This window comes from Nerophis lumbriciformis, linkage group LG26 (assembly GCF_033978685.3).
Source record: "Nerophis lumbriciformis linkage group LG26, RoL_Nlum_v2.1, whole genome shotgun sequence".
Taxonomy (NCBI): Eukaryota; Metazoa; Chordata; class Actinopteri; order Syngnathiformes; family Syngnathidae; genus Nerophis; species Nerophis lumbriciformis.
Window position 1 is genome coordinate 23,465,290 of NC_084573.2, and position 19,711 is coordinate 23,485,000.

The window sequence follows — 19,711 nt, forward strand, 5'->3', positions numbered from 1 at the left end:
GACCTAGTATATACATTAGTCATAGTATATACTTTAGTATGCCATAGTAACATGAGTATAAAAATGGGACCCATTACCTCCCTGCTTGGCACTCAGCATAACAAGGGTTGGAATTGGTTGTTAAATCACCAAAAATGATTCCCGGGCGCGGCCAATGCTGCTGCTCACTGCTCCCCTCACCTCCCAGGGGGTGAACAAGGGGATGGGTCAAATGCAGAGGACACATTTCACCACACCTAGTGTGTGTATGACTATCATTGGTACTTTAACCTTAACTTTAATATACATTAATATGCCATGTGAATACTAGTATATACATTAAGCATTAGTATATACATTAGTATGCCATGTTAATACTAGTACATGCATTAGTCATTAGTATATACATTACAAGCCATATTAATACTAGTATGTTCATTAGTATATACATTAGTATTCCATGTTAATACTAGTATATGCATTAATATGTCATGTTAATACTAGTGTATATAGTACATTCGTCTTTAGTATATACATTAACATTCCATATTAATTAGGAATGTGACTCTTACAACAACCCACTAATTTAATTCCAATTCTTGGGGTGACAATTCGTTTCAAAATCGAATCTCAAATCAAACCTAGTCTCGCAATATATGATTTGGTACAAAAATTATATTAAAAACCTTGTCAAAACAGGCTACAGGTAAAAACAAAAACTAATATTTGATGTTTTTTCATTGATTAACATAATAGTTGTTTGCTGCAAAAATACAACACGGGGACAATAGACCTGTCCATAAAACAGTTGTTAATGGCAACGATTTAGATGATTGAATACATTCATCATTATTATGTATGTTCATCATATATGCAGTGTTTTTTACAAGATTGCAAACTGTGGGAGTGCAAACGGTATAACCACCTAATTTGCTTAATTTTTAATGAAACTTCTGAAAAAAATGATTGTTCTGAAAAAAACTTTTGGCCTTTATGTTTATAGATGAGTATACTGTAATTTAGCCCTAGAAATAAAACCTGATCTATATTTAGACAAGACTTGGAACCAGAAGATGGGTCTGTTTAGTCAGTGAGAAAATATGAACCTGTCGTTAAAAAGAAAACGAAAAATATAAAAAAATTGTTTTCCTGCTGACTCATCTTTTTCCTTCTACACGTGCAGATTATTCTTCCGCCTCACATGGACAACATACGGGACAAGCTGGCAGAAAACATCCACGAACTGTGGGGGATGAACAAGATCGAGTTGGGATGGACGTACGGCAAGGTACACATATCGTGTATCAGCATATTTGATACACAAATGCAGCAGAACTGTTAAACATGACCTATACTTAACCGTTGAGGCACGTTTAATGAATCTCCACGCCAATATGAAATCTTTCCGCCTTGTTTTCAGGTCCGGGATGATAACAAGAGGCAACACCCGTGCCTTGTGGATTTTACCAAGCTGCCTGAAACAGAAAGGAACTACAACGTGCAGATGTCCTGCGAAACACTTAAGTACGACGCTTTACTAGAGTGAATAACGGTCTCTGCAGAATCCTATGTAAGAGCAGATTTAGGCATAGATAAAATTGTATTGACTTACCGGTTCATCTCCTGAGTAAATTCCAGTATTGATCTGGACAAAATCTTGGCTCCTGTTACAATATATACATTTGGTTTGGCTCATAAAAGTGAACTTCATGTTTAGGTGAGCTCACAAAAATTTTCAGTTACCTCCCAATGTGCTCTTGAACGTCACATAAAAACTATTGTTTATGCATGCTCATGATCTGTAGTTGAGATAACATTGATTCCAATAATTCGCTTTTTTTCTCAGGACCCTAATGGCTCTTGGCTGCCATGTCGCCCAGGTCAATGTTCATGCAGAGGATGATCTGAAGAAAATCAAACTTCCCAAAGAGTATGCTGCCGTTTGTTGGCACTTCAGTGTATTCATATGTGGGATACAGTGGAACCTCAATTTATAAACTTTTTTGGTTCTTGAACATGGTTCGTTAATCGAAAAGTCTGTATAATGAAGCAGTGTTTCGAACAAGAAACAATGTAAGCATGAATAATTGGATATACCCTCTGCAAAAGTCCGTACTTTAGTAAAAAAAAAACAACACACACTTTTAAGACACTAATGTACCATATTGAGCGCATATATAAGCCGCACCCCCAAAATTTTTGAAAGAAAAATATTTTCCATACATTGTGAAATTTGTTTTTTTACACAAAGATTTTGTAAATGTTTATCTACATACCTTATTAGTTTCCAGACAGTGTCTGTAACACAACAGTAAAACGGCTGAGCAAACAAAACAGAAGTCATGGACCAACTGGCTGCGGAATCTAGCTCTCCAATCAGCTAAACAGACTCAATTATTCCATTGTGATATTTTGGTGTATTTACTGAGGAATTTGTGAAACTGAAACAACACAAAAATAATGCCATTGTAAGTTAATAATACTAACAGACACTCGTAAACGTGTTAACATATTAGTTAATGCTAATGACGCTAGCTTGATTACATTACGAAAGCACGTTCAAATATGGATGAAAACACTCCTACAGACATCACACATGAGTTGGTTTAGTAAGTAAGACTTGTTTTAGTAATATTGTAAAACTACAAACATTGCTTGGAGAGATGAATGACGAATCCATACGAGTGGAAAAACGATATGGACTGTTAGACGACGGAACGACACTTCCAATTAAAAGCTTTAAACAGTAGGAATTCACATTCACCTAGAAACACCTGCAGGGTTCAAAGCGTAGGAAAAAAGTAACGGCTTATAGTCCGGAATTTACTGTATATCAAACAAACATAACAAAGGGGGTAATGGATTAACAATCACCTTATCAAAATAACAAAACAACAAGGCAAGCAAAACTGTCAAGACTAACACACATAAGTCTCTTTGGTGCTCTCGAAAAACGTCAACAACCATGTTGCTACAATATTAGTAAAAAAAGGAAAAACTTCTTTACCTTGCTGCCCGCGAAATGTTTTTGGCATGCACTTGACAAGAGGCTTGATGCGCAGAAGGGAGTGGAGACAGAGAGGAAGGGGCGGGGAGGAGAGGCAGTGAGTTACTGCGCCGAAGGAGAGTCCTTTTCTTCCGGGGTTCCCTCTCCTCTCTACATTTAATTTCACAACGATTCCCTCCATCTTTCCAGGCTGGTTTGTTGGATTTTTTGGAGCCAAATTTAGCAAGCAAAATAGACAAAACTTGGTGAGTGACGAGAAAAGAAACACACTCTGAAACACTGAGAAGTGGCGACCAAGTAATGGTCTGCGTAATTACGATGTGACGTAGGGGGCTCCGCCTCTCCCAAAAGGCAACGCTCCGTGTGTACTGTACAGCACAGGTAATGATGTCCCCAAAATGGCCACGCCCTAAGATTTCCAGCGGCACACAAAATAAATGAAACTTTTGTACACAGAGACATGGTTCACACTATCTAAAAGTTTGTAAGCTGAAAAGTTTACCGTTAAATATAGTCGTCCCTCGTGCTTGAAATATTGCGGTTTAACCACATTGAATATACACATTTTTTAAGCCTACAGTACCAAATAGTTGCTTTAAATTAAACATACAAATATCAATCCCACAGAATTATTGGCCTTCAGATAAAACCACCAATCAGAGCATTCTGTTCAGTATCGTGGCCACTGATTGGCTCAGCCTCAGGCAGCTTTACTATATTGGATTAAGAGAGTGCAAAGACGACTTAAGTGTGTTATATCATGCCTAAAAGGTCTATCATAATGTTGAAAAATGTATTTAAAAAGTAGTAAACAAGGTTTGTTTAGCTGATTTAGCTATGAAAATATTTGATTTATAATTTATTCCTACTTTGGGTAAATGTATTTGTCGCGATCATGTCCAGTACCAATTAACAGCAATGAACGAGGGATTACTGTATCTATGATATGAACTAAAGTTTGAATTTCAAAATCCCGTCCATGGTACACTAGCTTGTAATACAGGTAATGGAATATTCGCTCTGCCACTATGTTGCTCTATGATAATGAAGAGACCAGCCTGGACGCCTAATGTAAACAAACAAAACATGATGTATGCTATAAGTTTATTTATGTGCTATATATAAACTTTGATTGATTGATTAATGTACTACCTAATTTATTAAAGGTAGTCACTGTGTTTCTATAATTATGTGTTTTATTTCATAATGTTTTGACTGCAGCTACATAATGTCCAATGGATATAAACCTGCGCCTCTGGACCTTTCTGATGTGAAACTGACCGCAGGTCAGGAGGTTCTAGTTGATAAACTGGCAGAAAATGCCCACAACATGTGGGCCAAAGACAGAATTAAACAAGGATGGACCTATGGAATCCAGCAGGTACTTTCTCCATTCAACAGGCAAGAATATTTAAGAGCATTTCTCGTCAGTCGGACACCATTTTTTTTGTTTGTGCCAGGATTTAAAGAGCCGACGTAATCCTCGCCTCGTGCCGTATGCGTTACTTGATGAGCGCACTAAGAAGTCTAACAGGGACAGTCTGAGAGAGGCCATCAGGACAACGGTTGGCTATGGATATGACATCAACCCTCCAGACCAAGAGGGTAAGAGATGTAACCATGCTGATATAACAATGTTATAACATTCAAAAATGTGAAACATTCATGAAAACATACAGTATTTGCAGGCTGTTCAATGCCTTTTAACGCAACAAATAGTGCCGTAACCCCAGCAGACTGAAGAAGAGATGTTGTAACTTGAGAAAAATAAAAAAAAACATTATTTAAATATTCTAAGACAGGGCTATTCAACTGGCAACCCGGGCACCAAATCCGGCCCACAAATGACACCGTTGCTCAGTTCAAAACTTGGGAGACAAATATTTTTGCAACAAATTCCTAACAACTTCATAGTGCTGCTGTTGTATAGAGTAGTGGTCCCCAACCACCGGGCCGAGGCCCGGTACCGGTCCGTGGATCGATTGGTACCGGGTCGCACAAGAAATTAAAAAAATAAAATTAAATTAAAAATAAAAATTTATTAAATCAACATTAAAAAACACAAGATACACTTACAATTAGTGCACCAACCCAAAAAACCTCCCTCCCCCATTTACACTCAATCACACTCATTCACACAAAAGGGTTGTTTCTTTCTGTTATTAATATTCTGGTTCCTACATTATATATCAATATATATCAATACAGTCTGCAGGGATACAGTCCGTAAGCACACATGATTGTATTTTTTTATGACAAAAAAATAAATAAACAAACACCATACACAGAGGTATAGTTGGCTGGATCTCCAGTAAAAGTCCATAAACCGAAAAGAGGGGTTCGTATATTGAGGTTCTACTGTATTTAAAATAAGTACACAGTGATACAAAACGCAACAATGTGAACAGATGCACTTTCAATGATCTAAAAGCCAAAAGACACATTTATATATTACATCTTATACATTTTAAACATTTTACGTTTCTACTCTGAGCAGCTTGAGATATTTTTTAGAATGTTTATGTACACATTATAATATCAAATCTCATATTCTACCACGTGGAAAGAAAATAAGGTGATTCATGCTGTGCGGCATTCTTCCCCACGACTTAACTTTGTCACTGCTTGCCTTCATCCAAGATGCACAATCTGGGCAGAGTAACCCTTAAATGTGGGTGTTCCCTGTCAAATCTGGCCTTCCGCATATTCTCCCATCAACTTAAGTACTTTTGCTCTTAGCGCCTCTGAGGGTGCAATAAGTCCAGCGCCCCTGGAAGGTGAAACATTATTTTGCTCTTGAAGTTTGGATGCAGTTTACACCACACAATATAATATGTTCAAAGGTATCTATTATAATCACTTCAATTGAGACACTTGCAAACATCCATTGAAATGAGGATAAAAGGACCATAATGCCGCTCTGTATTAACCATCAAAACTCAAAATGTGCATCGCATCTATTCCCCGTGATTGGACATCCTTGTACTAAACCGTGATCATTGAACTCTTTCATTGTGACTCTTTAATAGAAAAAACGTACATAATGTAGCCTCTAAAAGTTTATTTAGTTGATTTTTTGGACAGTTAATATCAATTAATTGTCGTCCTCAGACTTGCGCGCACATACACCCTCACACACAAACAGCTGTCCCCGGAAACCCCTTTTACATCCCAGCTTCACAAACATTTGTACTAAGAACTGTTACCATTCCAAATAACATCAGGGCGGTTATAACCAGAGGTGGGTAGAGTAGCCAGAAATTGTACTCAAGTAAGAGTACTGTTACTTTAGAGATTTATTACTCAAGTAAAAGTAAGGAGTAGTCACCCAAATATTTACTTGAGTAAAAGTAAAAAGTATGTTGTAAAAAAACTACTCAAGTACTGAGTAACTGATGAGTAACATACACACACATATCATATATATATATATATATATATATATATATATATATATATATATATATATATATACACACACACATATATATACATATATATATATATATATATATATATATATATATATATATATATATATATATATATATATAAATATATACACATATATATATATAAATATATATATATATGTGTGGGAAAAAAATCACAAGACTATTTCATCTCTACAGGCCTGTTTCATGAGGGGGGGTACCCTCAATCATCAGGAGATTTTAATGGGAGCATTCGCATACCATGGTTTATATAGGGCACAGAGTGGGTGGGTACAGGCTGGCCTAGGGGCGTGGTGATTGGCTCATGTGTTACCTAGGAGGTGTTTCCGTCTATGGCGGCATGTTGTTACAATTTCGCTGCGCTTGTTGAGGGATGACAGGTCTGGACGGTAAATAATAAACAGTTTCTCTTTCAAGCATAGGTTGCATCTTTTATTACCACTATTGTAAGGTGTGCTGGATGCAAGAATTTGCCATGTTATTGAATATTCAACATTATTGTCTTTGAGGTCCCAAATGTGTTTGCTGAGTTCTGTGGTATTTCGCAGGTTTTTGTTCCTGAAAGAAGCCTTGTGATTGTTCCATCTGGTTTTGAATTCTCCCTCGGTTAATCCTACATATGTGTCGGATGTGTTAATGTCCTTGCGTATTACCTTAGATTGGTAGACAACTGATGTTTGTAAGCACCCCCCGTTGAGAGGGCAATCAGGTTTCTTTCGGCAGTTACATCCTTTGTTGGTTTTGGAGTCGCTCTGTCTGGGGGTCGACGGCTCATTTGCAATTGTTTTGTTGTGGTTTGAGATGATTTGTCGTATATTGTTCATGCAGCTGTAGCTCAATTTAATGTTGTTCTTGTTGAATACTTTTCTTAGGGTGTTGTCTTTGGGAAAGTGTTTGTCAATCAGATTGAGGAATTTGTGTCCAATGTTTGTTGAGACGTTTTTGCTGTATGGGGGGTTGTACCAGATGATGTCGTTTCGTTTTCTGTTCTTTTTTGGCTGGTTTTCTGGCGTGGGTTCATAGGTGAGGGTGAAATTGTATCCGCTTTCATCAAGGGCTTTTTGGTACGGGGGGGTTGCTTGGTCAAATTCAGCTTTGCTAGATGACAGCATCGATAGCCTTTTATTGATTCCGGTAGGTATTCTTTTCGTGGTGGTGGGTGGGTGGTTGCTGTCATGGTGCACGTATTGGAGTGTTGTGTTGGGTTTCGTGAATGGTTGGTAGCTGTTATTTCTCAGGTTGAAAGTGACGTCAAGGAAGTTGACGGTTTGCTTGTTGGCTTCAATCGTGATCCGTAGGCCGTTCTCTTTGAAAATTTGGCATATGCGCTTCTTGGTATTCTCGCTGCTCCTTGGCGAGGCGCGGCACACTGCCAGTCCGTCATCACGGTAAATACCAAGGTTCAGATTGAGGCTAGCGAGCTGGGAGAGGAGGAAACTCCCAACGAGTTCACACGTTTCTGCTCCGTCAAAACTTCCCATAGTGACGTCAAATGTTGCATTGTTCTTTTTTTGCCATGGTGTACTGTTGTGGATGAGAATGGAGTTTTTTGCGTGGATGATGATGTTTCTTTCGTTGCCTGTGATTGAGTCGTAGTCTGAGGCGAAGTCTAGTGCTTGAGTCAGTAGGTCTTGCGTGATGGAAGGGTAAAATTCCTCGATATCAAAGGAGATAAAGTTGTGCTGTTGTTTGTCTTGGATGTTGTTGAACCATTTGATTACTGCTGCTGTATTTCTCCATTGGTTGAGTGGTGTTTTGTCCTTGATTTTTGTGTTGACTCTGTCCAGGATTATTTTGCTGATTTTTCCTATTTCAGATTTAGTTGGGTTTATTAGTCGGCATGATGGGTTATTTGCGAAGTTGGGTTTGTGGTCCTTCAATGTGATGAAGGCTTCCTTGTTGGCTGTGGCGTCCACCCTGTCCTCAATGTCCAGTTCAGCCGCGATCCTTTTATTTTCCAGGTGGATGTTCTGTAAGGTGTTGGGTTGCGCTTTTTTGTATGATTTGGTGATGCTTCTGTCCAGTAAGGTGTGGTGTTCTGGTATGTCCATTCTGTAGAAGTTTGTGGTTTTATCGGCATATATACATACATTGATATATACAGTATATAATTTATATTTTTTTTTTTTGCCGTTTTTGTTTACATGTTAATAGTGTTTTAATGAATATACATGCATGTTTAACACATATAGATTCCTTTCTTTCATGAAGACAAGAATATAAGTTGGTGTATTACCTGATTCTGATGACTTGCATTGATTGGAATCAGACAGTAGTGATGACAAACGTCCACGTTTTCAAATGGAGGAGAAAAAAAGTTCCTCCTTTCTGTCTAATACCACATGAAAGTGGTTGGTTTTTGGCATCTTATATGTCCAGCTTACATATTCGTTATTATACACTTTACAAGAAATACATTGGCGGCAAACTCCGTAGCTTGCTAGCTTGTTTGCGCAGGCTTTCGGAGACTCTTATTTTGAAAGCGCAGGCGCGATGGAGCGGCACTTTTATTGTGAAGACAGGAACTGTGCAGTCAGTCTTTAGGCTTTTGACGGGGTGTACGGTTGAAATAAAAAATTGTCTTTTTTCCTTCACACTTTTGATTGATTGATTGGAACTTGTATTAGTAGATTGCACAGTACAATACATATTCCGTACAATTGACCACTAAATGGTAACACCCCAATACGTTTTTCAACTTGTTTAAGTCAGGTCATGTGACCCCTGGCTCTGTTCGATTGGTCCAACGTCACCAGTGACTGCATCTGATTGGTGGAACGAAGTGAAACGTCACCAGTAACGCAGGCACTTTGAAGGTCTGTCTGACAGACCAAAACAAACAAAGCGTGCATTAACAGATCGATAAAAATTAGTAGCGAGTAGCGAGCTGAATGTAGATAAAAGTAGCGGAGTAAAAGTAGCGTTTCTTCTCTATAAATATACTCAAGTAAAAGTAAAAGTATGTTGCATTAAAACTACTCTTAGAAGTACAATTTATCCCAAAAGTTACTCAAGTAGATGTAACGGAGTAAATGTAGCGCGTTACTACCCACCTCTGGTTATAACCATATCTGAGTTATTGTGTAGAAATATGGGGAAACAACTAAAAATGTGCGCTTCATTCACTAACAGTGTTACAAAAAAGATCAATTAGAATAATACATAATGTTGGATATAGAGAACATACAAACCCTTTATTTATTGAATCAAAAATATTGAAATTCAACGATTTGGTGCATTTGCAAACAGCTAAAATTATGTACAAAGCAAACTATAACCTCCTACCCAAGAATGTACAACAATCCTTATCAAATGAGAAATATAACCTTAGAGACAAATCTAATTTCGACACTTGTATGCACGTACATCACTTAAGACATGAAATGGATTACACAAGTAAATCAAACAAAACACCAACATAATTTAGTTTAAGAGACTGTTTAAACTACAACTGTTCACAAAGTACAAAGAAGAATTATTATTATAAACATCTTAAACCTTTTTTTTTTTTTTATGAGATCATCTTATTCATCTCCTAGGTGAACCATAAATTACTTAACTATTTAGCTATTTATTTATGAGAACTTTAATTATTGTGTGCAGTATGTTTATATGTCTAATATTTATGTATTTAATATTTGTTTACCTAATTATGGTATATTGATTTATATATTTATGTATTTCATTCATTTATTTATTTACAAATCAAATTACAAACAGAACAAAGAAATGGGATGAAACTGCTATGATATGAAATGGGGCAGGGTTAAATAAACTCTGCTTCTTCCTACTCCTGTTCGGACATGCTGTGGTGAAATAACTGGAAATATGTGATACATTACATTGTAATTGTATTGTATGCATGTTCGAAATAAACTTAAACTAACTAACAAGGGAAACAATGTTTCATCTACAGATTAAAATGCACATCCATTCAGGAAGAAGCTGCTGTAGTGTGCATGTACACACAACATCACCGTGGCAACACCCGTACACGAGACAAGCACTGCCTGGGTTGATACGGCCTTTTTACATTTTAAGTGTTATTTCGTTTTATGGTTTTCAATGACATTCATAAGTGTTTGTAAAATTCCATGCTCCACTATTTTCACACAACCAAGGAAAAATGTTCTCTCCTCATAAATAAGCCCACTTCCACATGCTGGATGGGAGAATACAAAGAAGAGAAACGTGCGTAACTTCAAGCGTGTAAAAAAACACTGAAAATCTAAATTTTAGATGTTTTTTTTATTTTTTATGATTATTCCCAGTTGTCCATGCGGCAGACGATCAGAGTATTGAGACGCTCCGATTCTTCCGTGTGGAGCAAACCTACGCAGTGAAAACAGGAAAGTGGTACTTTGAGTTCGAGGCTCTGAGTGGAGGCGACATGAGGGTCGGCTGGGCGAGACCTGGCTGCAGGCCTGATGTGGAGCTGGGAACAGACGACCAGGCCTTCATCTTTGATGGATACAGGGTAAACAACCTGAACACAAGTACAACTGTCATCCTAATGACCTAATGTAATGGTCACTTCATGATATAACTTTAATCTAGGGCTGCAACAACATCAATTAAATCGATTAAAATCGATTATAAAAATAGTTGCCATTTAATTTAGTCATCGATTCGTTGGATCTATGCTATGCGTATGCGCAGAGGCTTATTTTTTTTAATTAAAATTTTATTTATTTATTTATTTTATTTTTTTTATAAACCTTTATTTATAAACTGCAACATTTACAAACAGCTGAGAAACAATAATCAAAATAAGTATGGTGCCAGTATGCTGTTTTTTTCCAATAAAATACTGGAAAGGATAGAAATGTAGTTTGTCTCTTCTATCCGATTATTACTCGATTAACCGAAGTAATAATCGACAGATTAATCGATTATCAAATGAATCGTTAGTTGCAGCCCTACTTTAATCCCTGCCCTCATACTCGCTACAAAACAATTGTTTTTTCCAAAGGGTCGACGCATGCACGCAGGGAGCCGCTACTTTGGACATCCTTGGAAAAAAGGAGACGTAGTGGGATGCCTGATCAACTTGGAGGATAAATCGATCATATTTACCCTAAACGGCGAGCTCCTGATCACAAACAAAGGATCTGAGCTTTGCTTCACTGACTTTGAGACAGAAGACGGTGAGGGCTCCATACTTGTGTAAAAAGTGGTTAAATCTTCTCTTTGAACAGTTTTCAAACCACCGTATACAGACCATTTGCTAACATTACAACTGGAACTTTTATTTGTATTTCGGTCACATTTCCGTTTTGCCCTCTCGGTTTTCAAAATGGCGGCTCCTGTGTCATTATCTGTTAAATCAAACCCGCTTTCCCCCAGGTTTTATTCCCGTGTGCAGCCTGGGCATTTCCCAGATTGGGCGAATAAACCTTGGGAAGGATGCCAGCACGTTCAAGTACTACACCATGTGTGGCCTTCAGGAAGGCTTCGAGCCCTTCGCTGTCAACATGAAGCGAGAGATCACCATGTGGTTCAGCAAACGCTTGCCTACGTTTGTCAATGTACCCCAGGATCACCGGGACATTGAGGTAATGACTGTAAAGTAATCATTGCTGTTGGTTTGTCTGACAGTTAATTATTTAGCAAAATAACTTTTCAAATTTTCATGAAAAATTTCCGAAAAATGTCAGAAAATAGAATAAAGAACCATCCGGATCAGTTCTACTATTATACCTTATGTTTACAGTAAGTTAAGTTAAAGTACCAATGATTGTCTCACACACACGAGGTGTGGCGAAATTATTCTCTGCATTTGACCCATCACCCTTGATCACCCCCTGGGAGGTGAGTGAGTAGTGAGCAGCAGCGATGGCCGCGCTCGGGAATCATTTTTGGTGATTTAACCCCCAATTCCAACCCTTGATGCTGAGTGTCAAGCAGGGAGGTAATGGGTCCCATTTTTATAGTCTTTGGTATGACTCGGCCGGGGTTTGAACTCACAACCTACCGATCTCAGGGCGAACACTCTAAGAACCTTTACTTTTGATTGTGTGTGTATTTTAGCAGCCCCGCAGAGAAAAAAACTGTGGAGGACTGATGTTCAGGGATGTATAGTACAGGCCAAAAGTTTGCACACACCTTCTCATTAAATGTGTTTTCTTTATTTTCATGACTATTTACATTGTAGATTGTCACTGAAGGCATCACAACTATGAATGAACACAAGTGGAGTTAAAGTCTCAACGATCACACACTAGGTGTGGTGAAATTATCCTCTGCATTTGACCCATCCCTATATTCCCCCCCTGAGAGGTGAGGCGAGCAGTGTGCAGCAGCGTACGCCGCGCTAGTGAATCATTTGGTGATTTAACCGCCAATTTCAACCCTTTATGCTGAGTGCCAGTAATGTACTTAACAAAAATAGGTGAACTAACTGAAAACATGTATTAAATTGTAGTTTCTTCAAAATAGCCACCCTTTGCTCTGATTACTGCTTTGTACACTCTTGGCATTTTCTCCATGAGGTTCAAGAGGAGAGTCACCTGAAAGAGTTTTCACTTCACAGGTGTCATCATTTTGATGCCTTCAGTGACAATAATATAAATAGTCATGAAAATAAAGAAAACGCATTGAAATGAGGTGTGTCTAACATACTTGCCAACCCTCCCGAATTTTCCGGGAGACTCCCGAAATTCAGCGCCTCACCCGAAAACCTCCCGGGACAAATATTCTCCCGAAAATCTCCCGATTTTCAGCCGGAGCTGGAGGCCACGCCCCCTCCAGTTCCATGCGGACCTGAGTGAGAACAGCCTTTTTTCAGACGGGAGGACAACAGGGTGACAAGAACTAAATCATCCAGACTAGAGATACATTGTATTATTATGTTTATCTTACCTAAAAATAAATATATTTATTAATTTAAAAAAATTAAAAAAACGAAATACATTTTTACAATATTTTGCTAAAAACATCAAAATTAATTGTATTTTTATTTGTATTTTTTCTGATTCCTTATTACATCCAGCAATAGAATTATACCGGTACATTAAAATAAACACATTTGAAATAATTAATTTTAAAATATCATAATAATTCATTTAAAATGACCATATTTAATTATTAAAATAATTGCTTGTTTATCAACAACTTTACCATTTTATTCATTACAATTTGAAGCTCTCAGAAGCCAAGTTATCTTATATTCATGTTATATTTATGCAAGTGGGAAGTATCAATTATCTAAACACAGATTTGTTTGCATATATTCAGGATGTATATATATATATATATATATATGTATGAAATACTTGGTGAATTCTAGCTGTCAATATACTCCTCCCCTCTTAACCACGCCCCCTACCACGCCCCGACCACGCCCCCCCCCACCCCGAAATCGGAGGTCTCAAGGTTGGCAAGTATGGTGTCTAAACTTTTGGCATGTACTGTATATCGTTACGATTTTATCGATACCAATATCGATGTTTCTTAACGATGCCGGTATTCATCGGTGTTCTTATCAGCACTATATGTAATTGGTGTAAATAAAGATGTGAAAACATGCAATTTTATTAACATTTTTATAAACACAAGAGGTTGTATACCACCAACATCTTGTAACATATCACAGCATAAACATATTTTATTGACATTTGCTTTTTAAGTTTTAAAAAAGCAACAATTTTTAAGGTGTAATGTGGTTATGTGATCATCTTGTAAAGACCACACAGATCAATCACTGTTTTTCTATTTATTACAATTAAAAATGTAATGTAAAAATAATATTTTGTATGGCTTTCATGTGCAGAGCACATATCTTTTACATGATGTGTACAATATATTTTTTATAAATCAATACAATCAGTTAGCATGTTAGGTGGGTGTGCATTTAAGCAAGGCGACTAGAAACCTGTCAGCGGATGGTGTCTTACTTCAGAGTAACTTTATGAATTATTACTTAAATGTTTCCCTTTTTTTAGTGGACTAATATTGGCCTGTGGAATACTGGTTACTGCACGGTTGATGAATTGCAGTAGCAGCAGTCGTGCGTAAAGCGCGTTCACTTCAAACTAACACTTACTCTTTATAGGACGAAATATTGTTGGGTTACAAACTTTTGTGTGGTGTTGCTTCCTTATTTGTGATTATTCCAAGCTGATTATCAGGTCCGACCCATGTCTTTTTGTTGTGTGTAGCAGAGGCACCTAAAGTGAATGTGACAGCGTGTCATAATTACGACGGTCAGCTGGATACAAAAAATACAGATAGCCGTATCATTTGTCCTCCTCGACCAACTCAATTAGGAACCGGTACCAAAAAAATACTGGTACTTGGTATACATTCCTAGTGTTCACTCAGTTTCTTTCATTCTGCTGTAGATTGGTCAAAAAGTTATTGGCGGATTTTGATAAAAACTTTAGGAAATGTCCAAACTGTAGTTAAAAAAAAAAAGAAGTGATTACATTTTGGGGCTAATCCAGGAGATTTCTTCAACATTACACTCAGTCTACGTTTCGAGTTCCAACTTGTGCCAACTTGAGTATGCAAGCCTCCACCTACACTCACAGAGACAAAGACAGCGGATGATTGACAAGAGGCTTCACTCTGTTAACCTTTATTCCGCTATACTGTAGATAACCCAAAAAGTTATGGGAACATTTTGATTTAACTTCAGGGAATTTCAGAAAAGGGATAAGGAACAAGTGATTACACTTTGGGTCTGATCCAGATCACCATGTGGATTCTGGTCTTTTTTTTTTTTTTTACGATTGGGAGATAAGGCCTGGCGTAGGTCTGCTCTTACCAAGTTTTTTTTTTTTTTTTTGTTATTGATTGTGATTAATTGCAGTAAATTTAAAAATGTGATAATCTGATTTAAAAAATAATAATTTTATATCCCTAATTTTTTACACAAATGCAATTTAGTTGTCAGCATATCGGACGCAGACCTGGGCAAAATATGACCCGCTAAGAGTTTCTTTTTTTTTTTTAGACCTTAGACATTGAAACTGTGGCTGCCATTATGTTGTGCAGTGCTGTTTTCAAGTTACCGTAAATCTTGAACTATACAAAGTATTTCAATGGTTGGAATCTGCGCTTTTGATTGATGTACAGGTTATTATGGTAATCTACGTCACAGCAGCTCCAGGCAGACAAGGCACAAAGCAGAGTGGGCCAGCAGTAGACACGGTTGTCAGGAACAGACGCGCAAGCAAATTTTTACAACAACATTGTACAGAGAAGTGATATTTAACACATTGTAGGTGTTTTTTTTTACCCTTTGCGTTTATATTTTGCTGTGTTTGTTGCATTTTTGTTGCGTTTTGCTTGATTGTGAAAGATGTTGATCGAGAAAGTGGTCTGAGAAGTAAAAGAAGAGCGCCATTCTTTTGGTGTTAATATTCAGTGTTTTATTGTTGACAGTTGATATTGTAAATCCTTCATTCTTTATTTTCATGTACATTCTGTGTGTCTCATTCAGTAAAAAAAAAAAAAAAATTCCATTCTGTTTTTTGAGGTGGTCTGTCATAATGTTCTTTAAATTCTGTCTGACATTATTGGGAGTTTTTGTATTAGTGTGGCTGAAAAAAGGGACCCAATCACACATACTGTACTGCAGATTTTTACAGTTATATGTATATATATATATATATATACGTATATATGTATAAATGCATTTGTATATTTGGATGTGTGTGTGTATATACAGTATGTATGTATACATAATCTGTATACAGTGTAGGAGCCTAAATGCTGTTTAAGTTAATTTACATTTTTATGGAAGGTGCTTTATGTTTATTCAGCCAAAATGGGACTATTTACTTTATTTGCATAATACGATAATGTATATATTTGCATGCTTAGAATAATTATAAGGTACACTTTATTTGTAATTATTACATTTGTCTAAATTTGATGACGTAACTGTTTGATTGCATATATGGCGGAAGGATCTGTGTGGTTGGTTGGTTTTTAGACACAAGGTATTATGGGTAATGGCAGTCAGGTGCGGGGGAATTGAGCCACACAGTTTTTTGACCTCACTCTTACTTTTTCTCACTCTTACTTTTTCCAACTCTTTTTTACTGTAACAAACTCGCTTCATTTTGCCATTCATTTGTTCCCACATCGTTATTGATTTATGTTTTTGAATTAAGTGACAAGTAAACTATAAAAAACGAAGAGGACCGTCTGGAGTTGTGTTTCTTGTTGCCGCAGCAAGCGGAGCAGGAGAAAGTAGAGCGTCAAGCTAAAGGCTTAATTACAGTATATGTATGTGTGTATATATATGTGTATATATGTATGTATATATATTTAAAACATTTGTATTTTTTTATTTATACACACCTACTCACTGGCCCCCAGACACATTGTTTTCTCTCAATGTGGCCCCCAAGTCAAAATAATTGCCCAGGTCTGTCGGAGTGGAACATTTTACTAGAATTCATGTCATTTATTTGAGAACTCAAAATGTCATAGTAGTTTTATCTAAAGTCCAGTCACAGTGTTTTTGAAGTAAAATTTGCCAGTGAGCACACCCGTCGGCGTCACCTCACTCATCTTTGCACTGATTTACGCAAAGACCAGACCACTGACCGTGTGACAACTCGCGCCGCCTTTCAGGTAACCACCCGCGGTTAAAGTTAGGGAGCATGTGCGATCAAAATAATTTGTGCAATAAATATGTTTGTACGTGATAAATGCAATATTTTTTGTGATTTTATTATATTAATTATATTTATTATATGTGGGTTTTATTATAGGATGTTTTGTTTTTGGGATTTATGTACTGTTTGTTGGCTTTTGGTATGCTTTGTGGTTATTAATGAGTTGTCATTGTGTGCCTGCCATTTTTTTGGAATACTTTTTTCCAGATTTTGGCATGCATCTATGGAATCCCAAAGGTGTTTTTAACAGGCTTGAGTCTGGGTTTTTGCACAACATTCTTGGCCATTGTACGGTATTGAGTAGGAATGGGTACTGAATCTGGTACTTTTTTCACACCGACCGAATCCCACCGGTCCTACTGGCCACCTATTGACGTAAAATTGTATCATGTTTCGGTACCTAGGTTCCAGCAGCATTAGGAGCGGACTCAGCCAAACTACCCCTCGGTAATTTTGCAATTTTCAATGCCAACAAAAAGTCAAAAAGCTTGATGCTAATATACTTTGACTTTGCTATTGACATGCTACTGATTAGCATTGCTGATTTTACATGACAATTTCAAATCTTTAAATGTGTTGCAATCAAACAGCTGGAGTGTAATAAGTACCCCACTTACAGTTGCAACTGTTGGTGTCATACTTTCAAACGAGACTTAGAAATGTAATAATGAAACAAGGTATGACAACTTGACAGCAGTTATCATAATCAGCTCCTTTCTAAATGTTGCAATAAAAAATTAAATTTAACTATCAAAAACAATGTTTATTAACTCACACAAATGTACCAAAAATTTGTAACGTTGAGTATCGGTATGGATTCACGGTACCTGCTGTATCGGTTCAAATGTGAACAATATTGAGGAATTCCTCTTTATTTGGGTCTGATTTCCTAATTTGGACTGTCCTCAGGTGACAAGGATTGACGGGACAGTAGACAGCCCTCCCTGCCTGAAAGTCACCCACAAGACGTTCGGCACTCAAAACAGCAACAGTGACATCATCTACTGTCGGCTGAGCATGCCCGTGGAGTTTTACTCAGCGGACATGGTGCTTGAGGAATCATTTAAACTCAGGTGAGACATTTTTTTTTGTACTGCTGCTGCAGTGAAGCAATCACTTTTCCTGTGACAATGTCAGATGATGCATGTTATCACTTAGTCTTCATCTGTGCTGTTTTGCTCGGTCGACCCGCTTAATTAATTTGCTCTCTGCAGCCATCCTCCAAAAGAAGATGGAGCTGTGGATTATGGAAGCATCACAACTGTAAAGCAATCCGCATTAGATATCAAATAATAGTAATACAGAGACTTGATCCACGACTTGTAAGTTTCACCTGTTCTCCACAGTACTACCACTCTGTCAGGGTGTTTGCCGGGCAGGACCCTGCGTCCGTGTGGGTGGGCTGGGTCTCGCCGGACTATCATTACTATTGCAAGGATTTCAGCCTCAACAAGACCGGAACTGTCACCGTCACCCTTGGAGACGAGAGGGGCCGAGTCCACGAGAGGCAAGTATACTAAACCAGTGTGTATCGCTGTTAATTAGTTCCGGGCTTGTTTGTGGTAAATGATTCTCCTCAAAGTAGTAATTATTATTGATAAGTTGAATATTTTCATAGCGAGGCAAAAAAAACCTGTTTAAAGCCGTCTAAATACGTTTTTTTTTTACGTTTTGAGAGCCCTTTAGACATGAATAATATTAATGCTGCCTGAGGCTGAGATAATTATTGGCCACGATTAATAAATAATTCAATCAATTGAACAAATGAAAATGAACTTGACAACATTGATACATTTTCATTAGAAATGTCCGATAATATCGGCCGATAAATGCGCTAAAATGTAATATCGGAAATTATCGGTATGGTTTTTTTTATTATCGGTATCGTTTTTTTGTTGTTTTTTAAAAATTAAATCAACATAAAAAACACAAGATACACTTACAATTAGTGCACCAACCCAAAAAACCTCCCTCCCCAATTTACACTCATTCACACAAAAGGGTTGTTTCTTTCTGTTATTAATATTCTGGTTCCTACATTATATATCAATATATATCAATACAGTCTGCAAGGGATACAGTCCGTTAGCACACATGATTGTGCGTGCTTCTGGTCCACTAATAGTACTAACCTTTAACACTTAATTGTACTAATTTTCATTATTTACTAGTTTCAATGTAACTGTTTTTATATTGTTTTACTTTCTTTTTTATTCAAGAAAATGTTTTTAATTTATTTATTATTTTATTTTATAAATTTTTTTAAAAAGTATCTTATCTTCACCATACCTGATTGTCCAAATTAGGCATAATAATTTGTGTTAATTCCACGACTGTATATATCGGTATCGGTAATTAAAGAGTTGGACAATATCGGAATATCGGATATCGGCAAAAAGCCATTATCGTACATCCCTAATTTTCATGTTGACGTGTGTTTTCTTCGTCTCTTGCAGGAGGTTTCACTTTACTTCGTTTTCATCACCTGAGAGTGTTTATTCAATACAGGATTAGGGCTGCAGCGTTTAAATTGATTAACTTGATTAAAATCATATTCTGTTTCTTAAATTACCGGTAGTCATATAAAACTGAAACCACAGAGTACCCGGAACTTTAAATACGCAGACATAGTTTCCGGA

General features: G+C 37.1%; 1 protein-coding gene across 1 annotated transcript in view; it reads left to right on the forward strand.

Annotated features, from left to right (window-relative positions):
- ryr3 (ryanodine receptor 3) overlaps positions 1–19,711 on the forward strand; it is a 307,276-nt gene that overhangs the window by 137,060 nt on the left and 150,505 nt on the right. Inside the window, exons 21-31 of the mRNA XM_061987153.2 lie at positions 1,163–1,267; positions 1,400–1,503; positions 1,826–1,909; positions 4,208–4,367; positions 4,447–4,591; positions 10,713–10,918; positions 11,414–11,588; positions 11,788–11,996; positions 17,982–18,145; positions 18,287–18,335; positions 18,419–18,579. Coding sequence (XP_061843137.2) covers positions 1,163–1,267; positions 1,400–1,503; positions 1,826–1,909; positions 4,208–4,367; positions 4,447–4,591; positions 10,713–10,918; positions 11,414–11,588; positions 11,788–11,996; positions 17,982–18,145; positions 18,287–18,335; positions 18,419–18,579 — 1,562 coding nt within the window. The remainder of the gene's footprint in view (positions 1–1,162; positions 1,268–1,399; positions 1,504–1,825; positions 1,910–4,207; positions 4,368–4,446; positions 4,592–10,712; positions 10,919–11,413; positions 11,589–11,787; positions 11,997–17,981; positions 18,146–18,286; positions 18,336–18,418; positions 18,580–19,711) is intronic.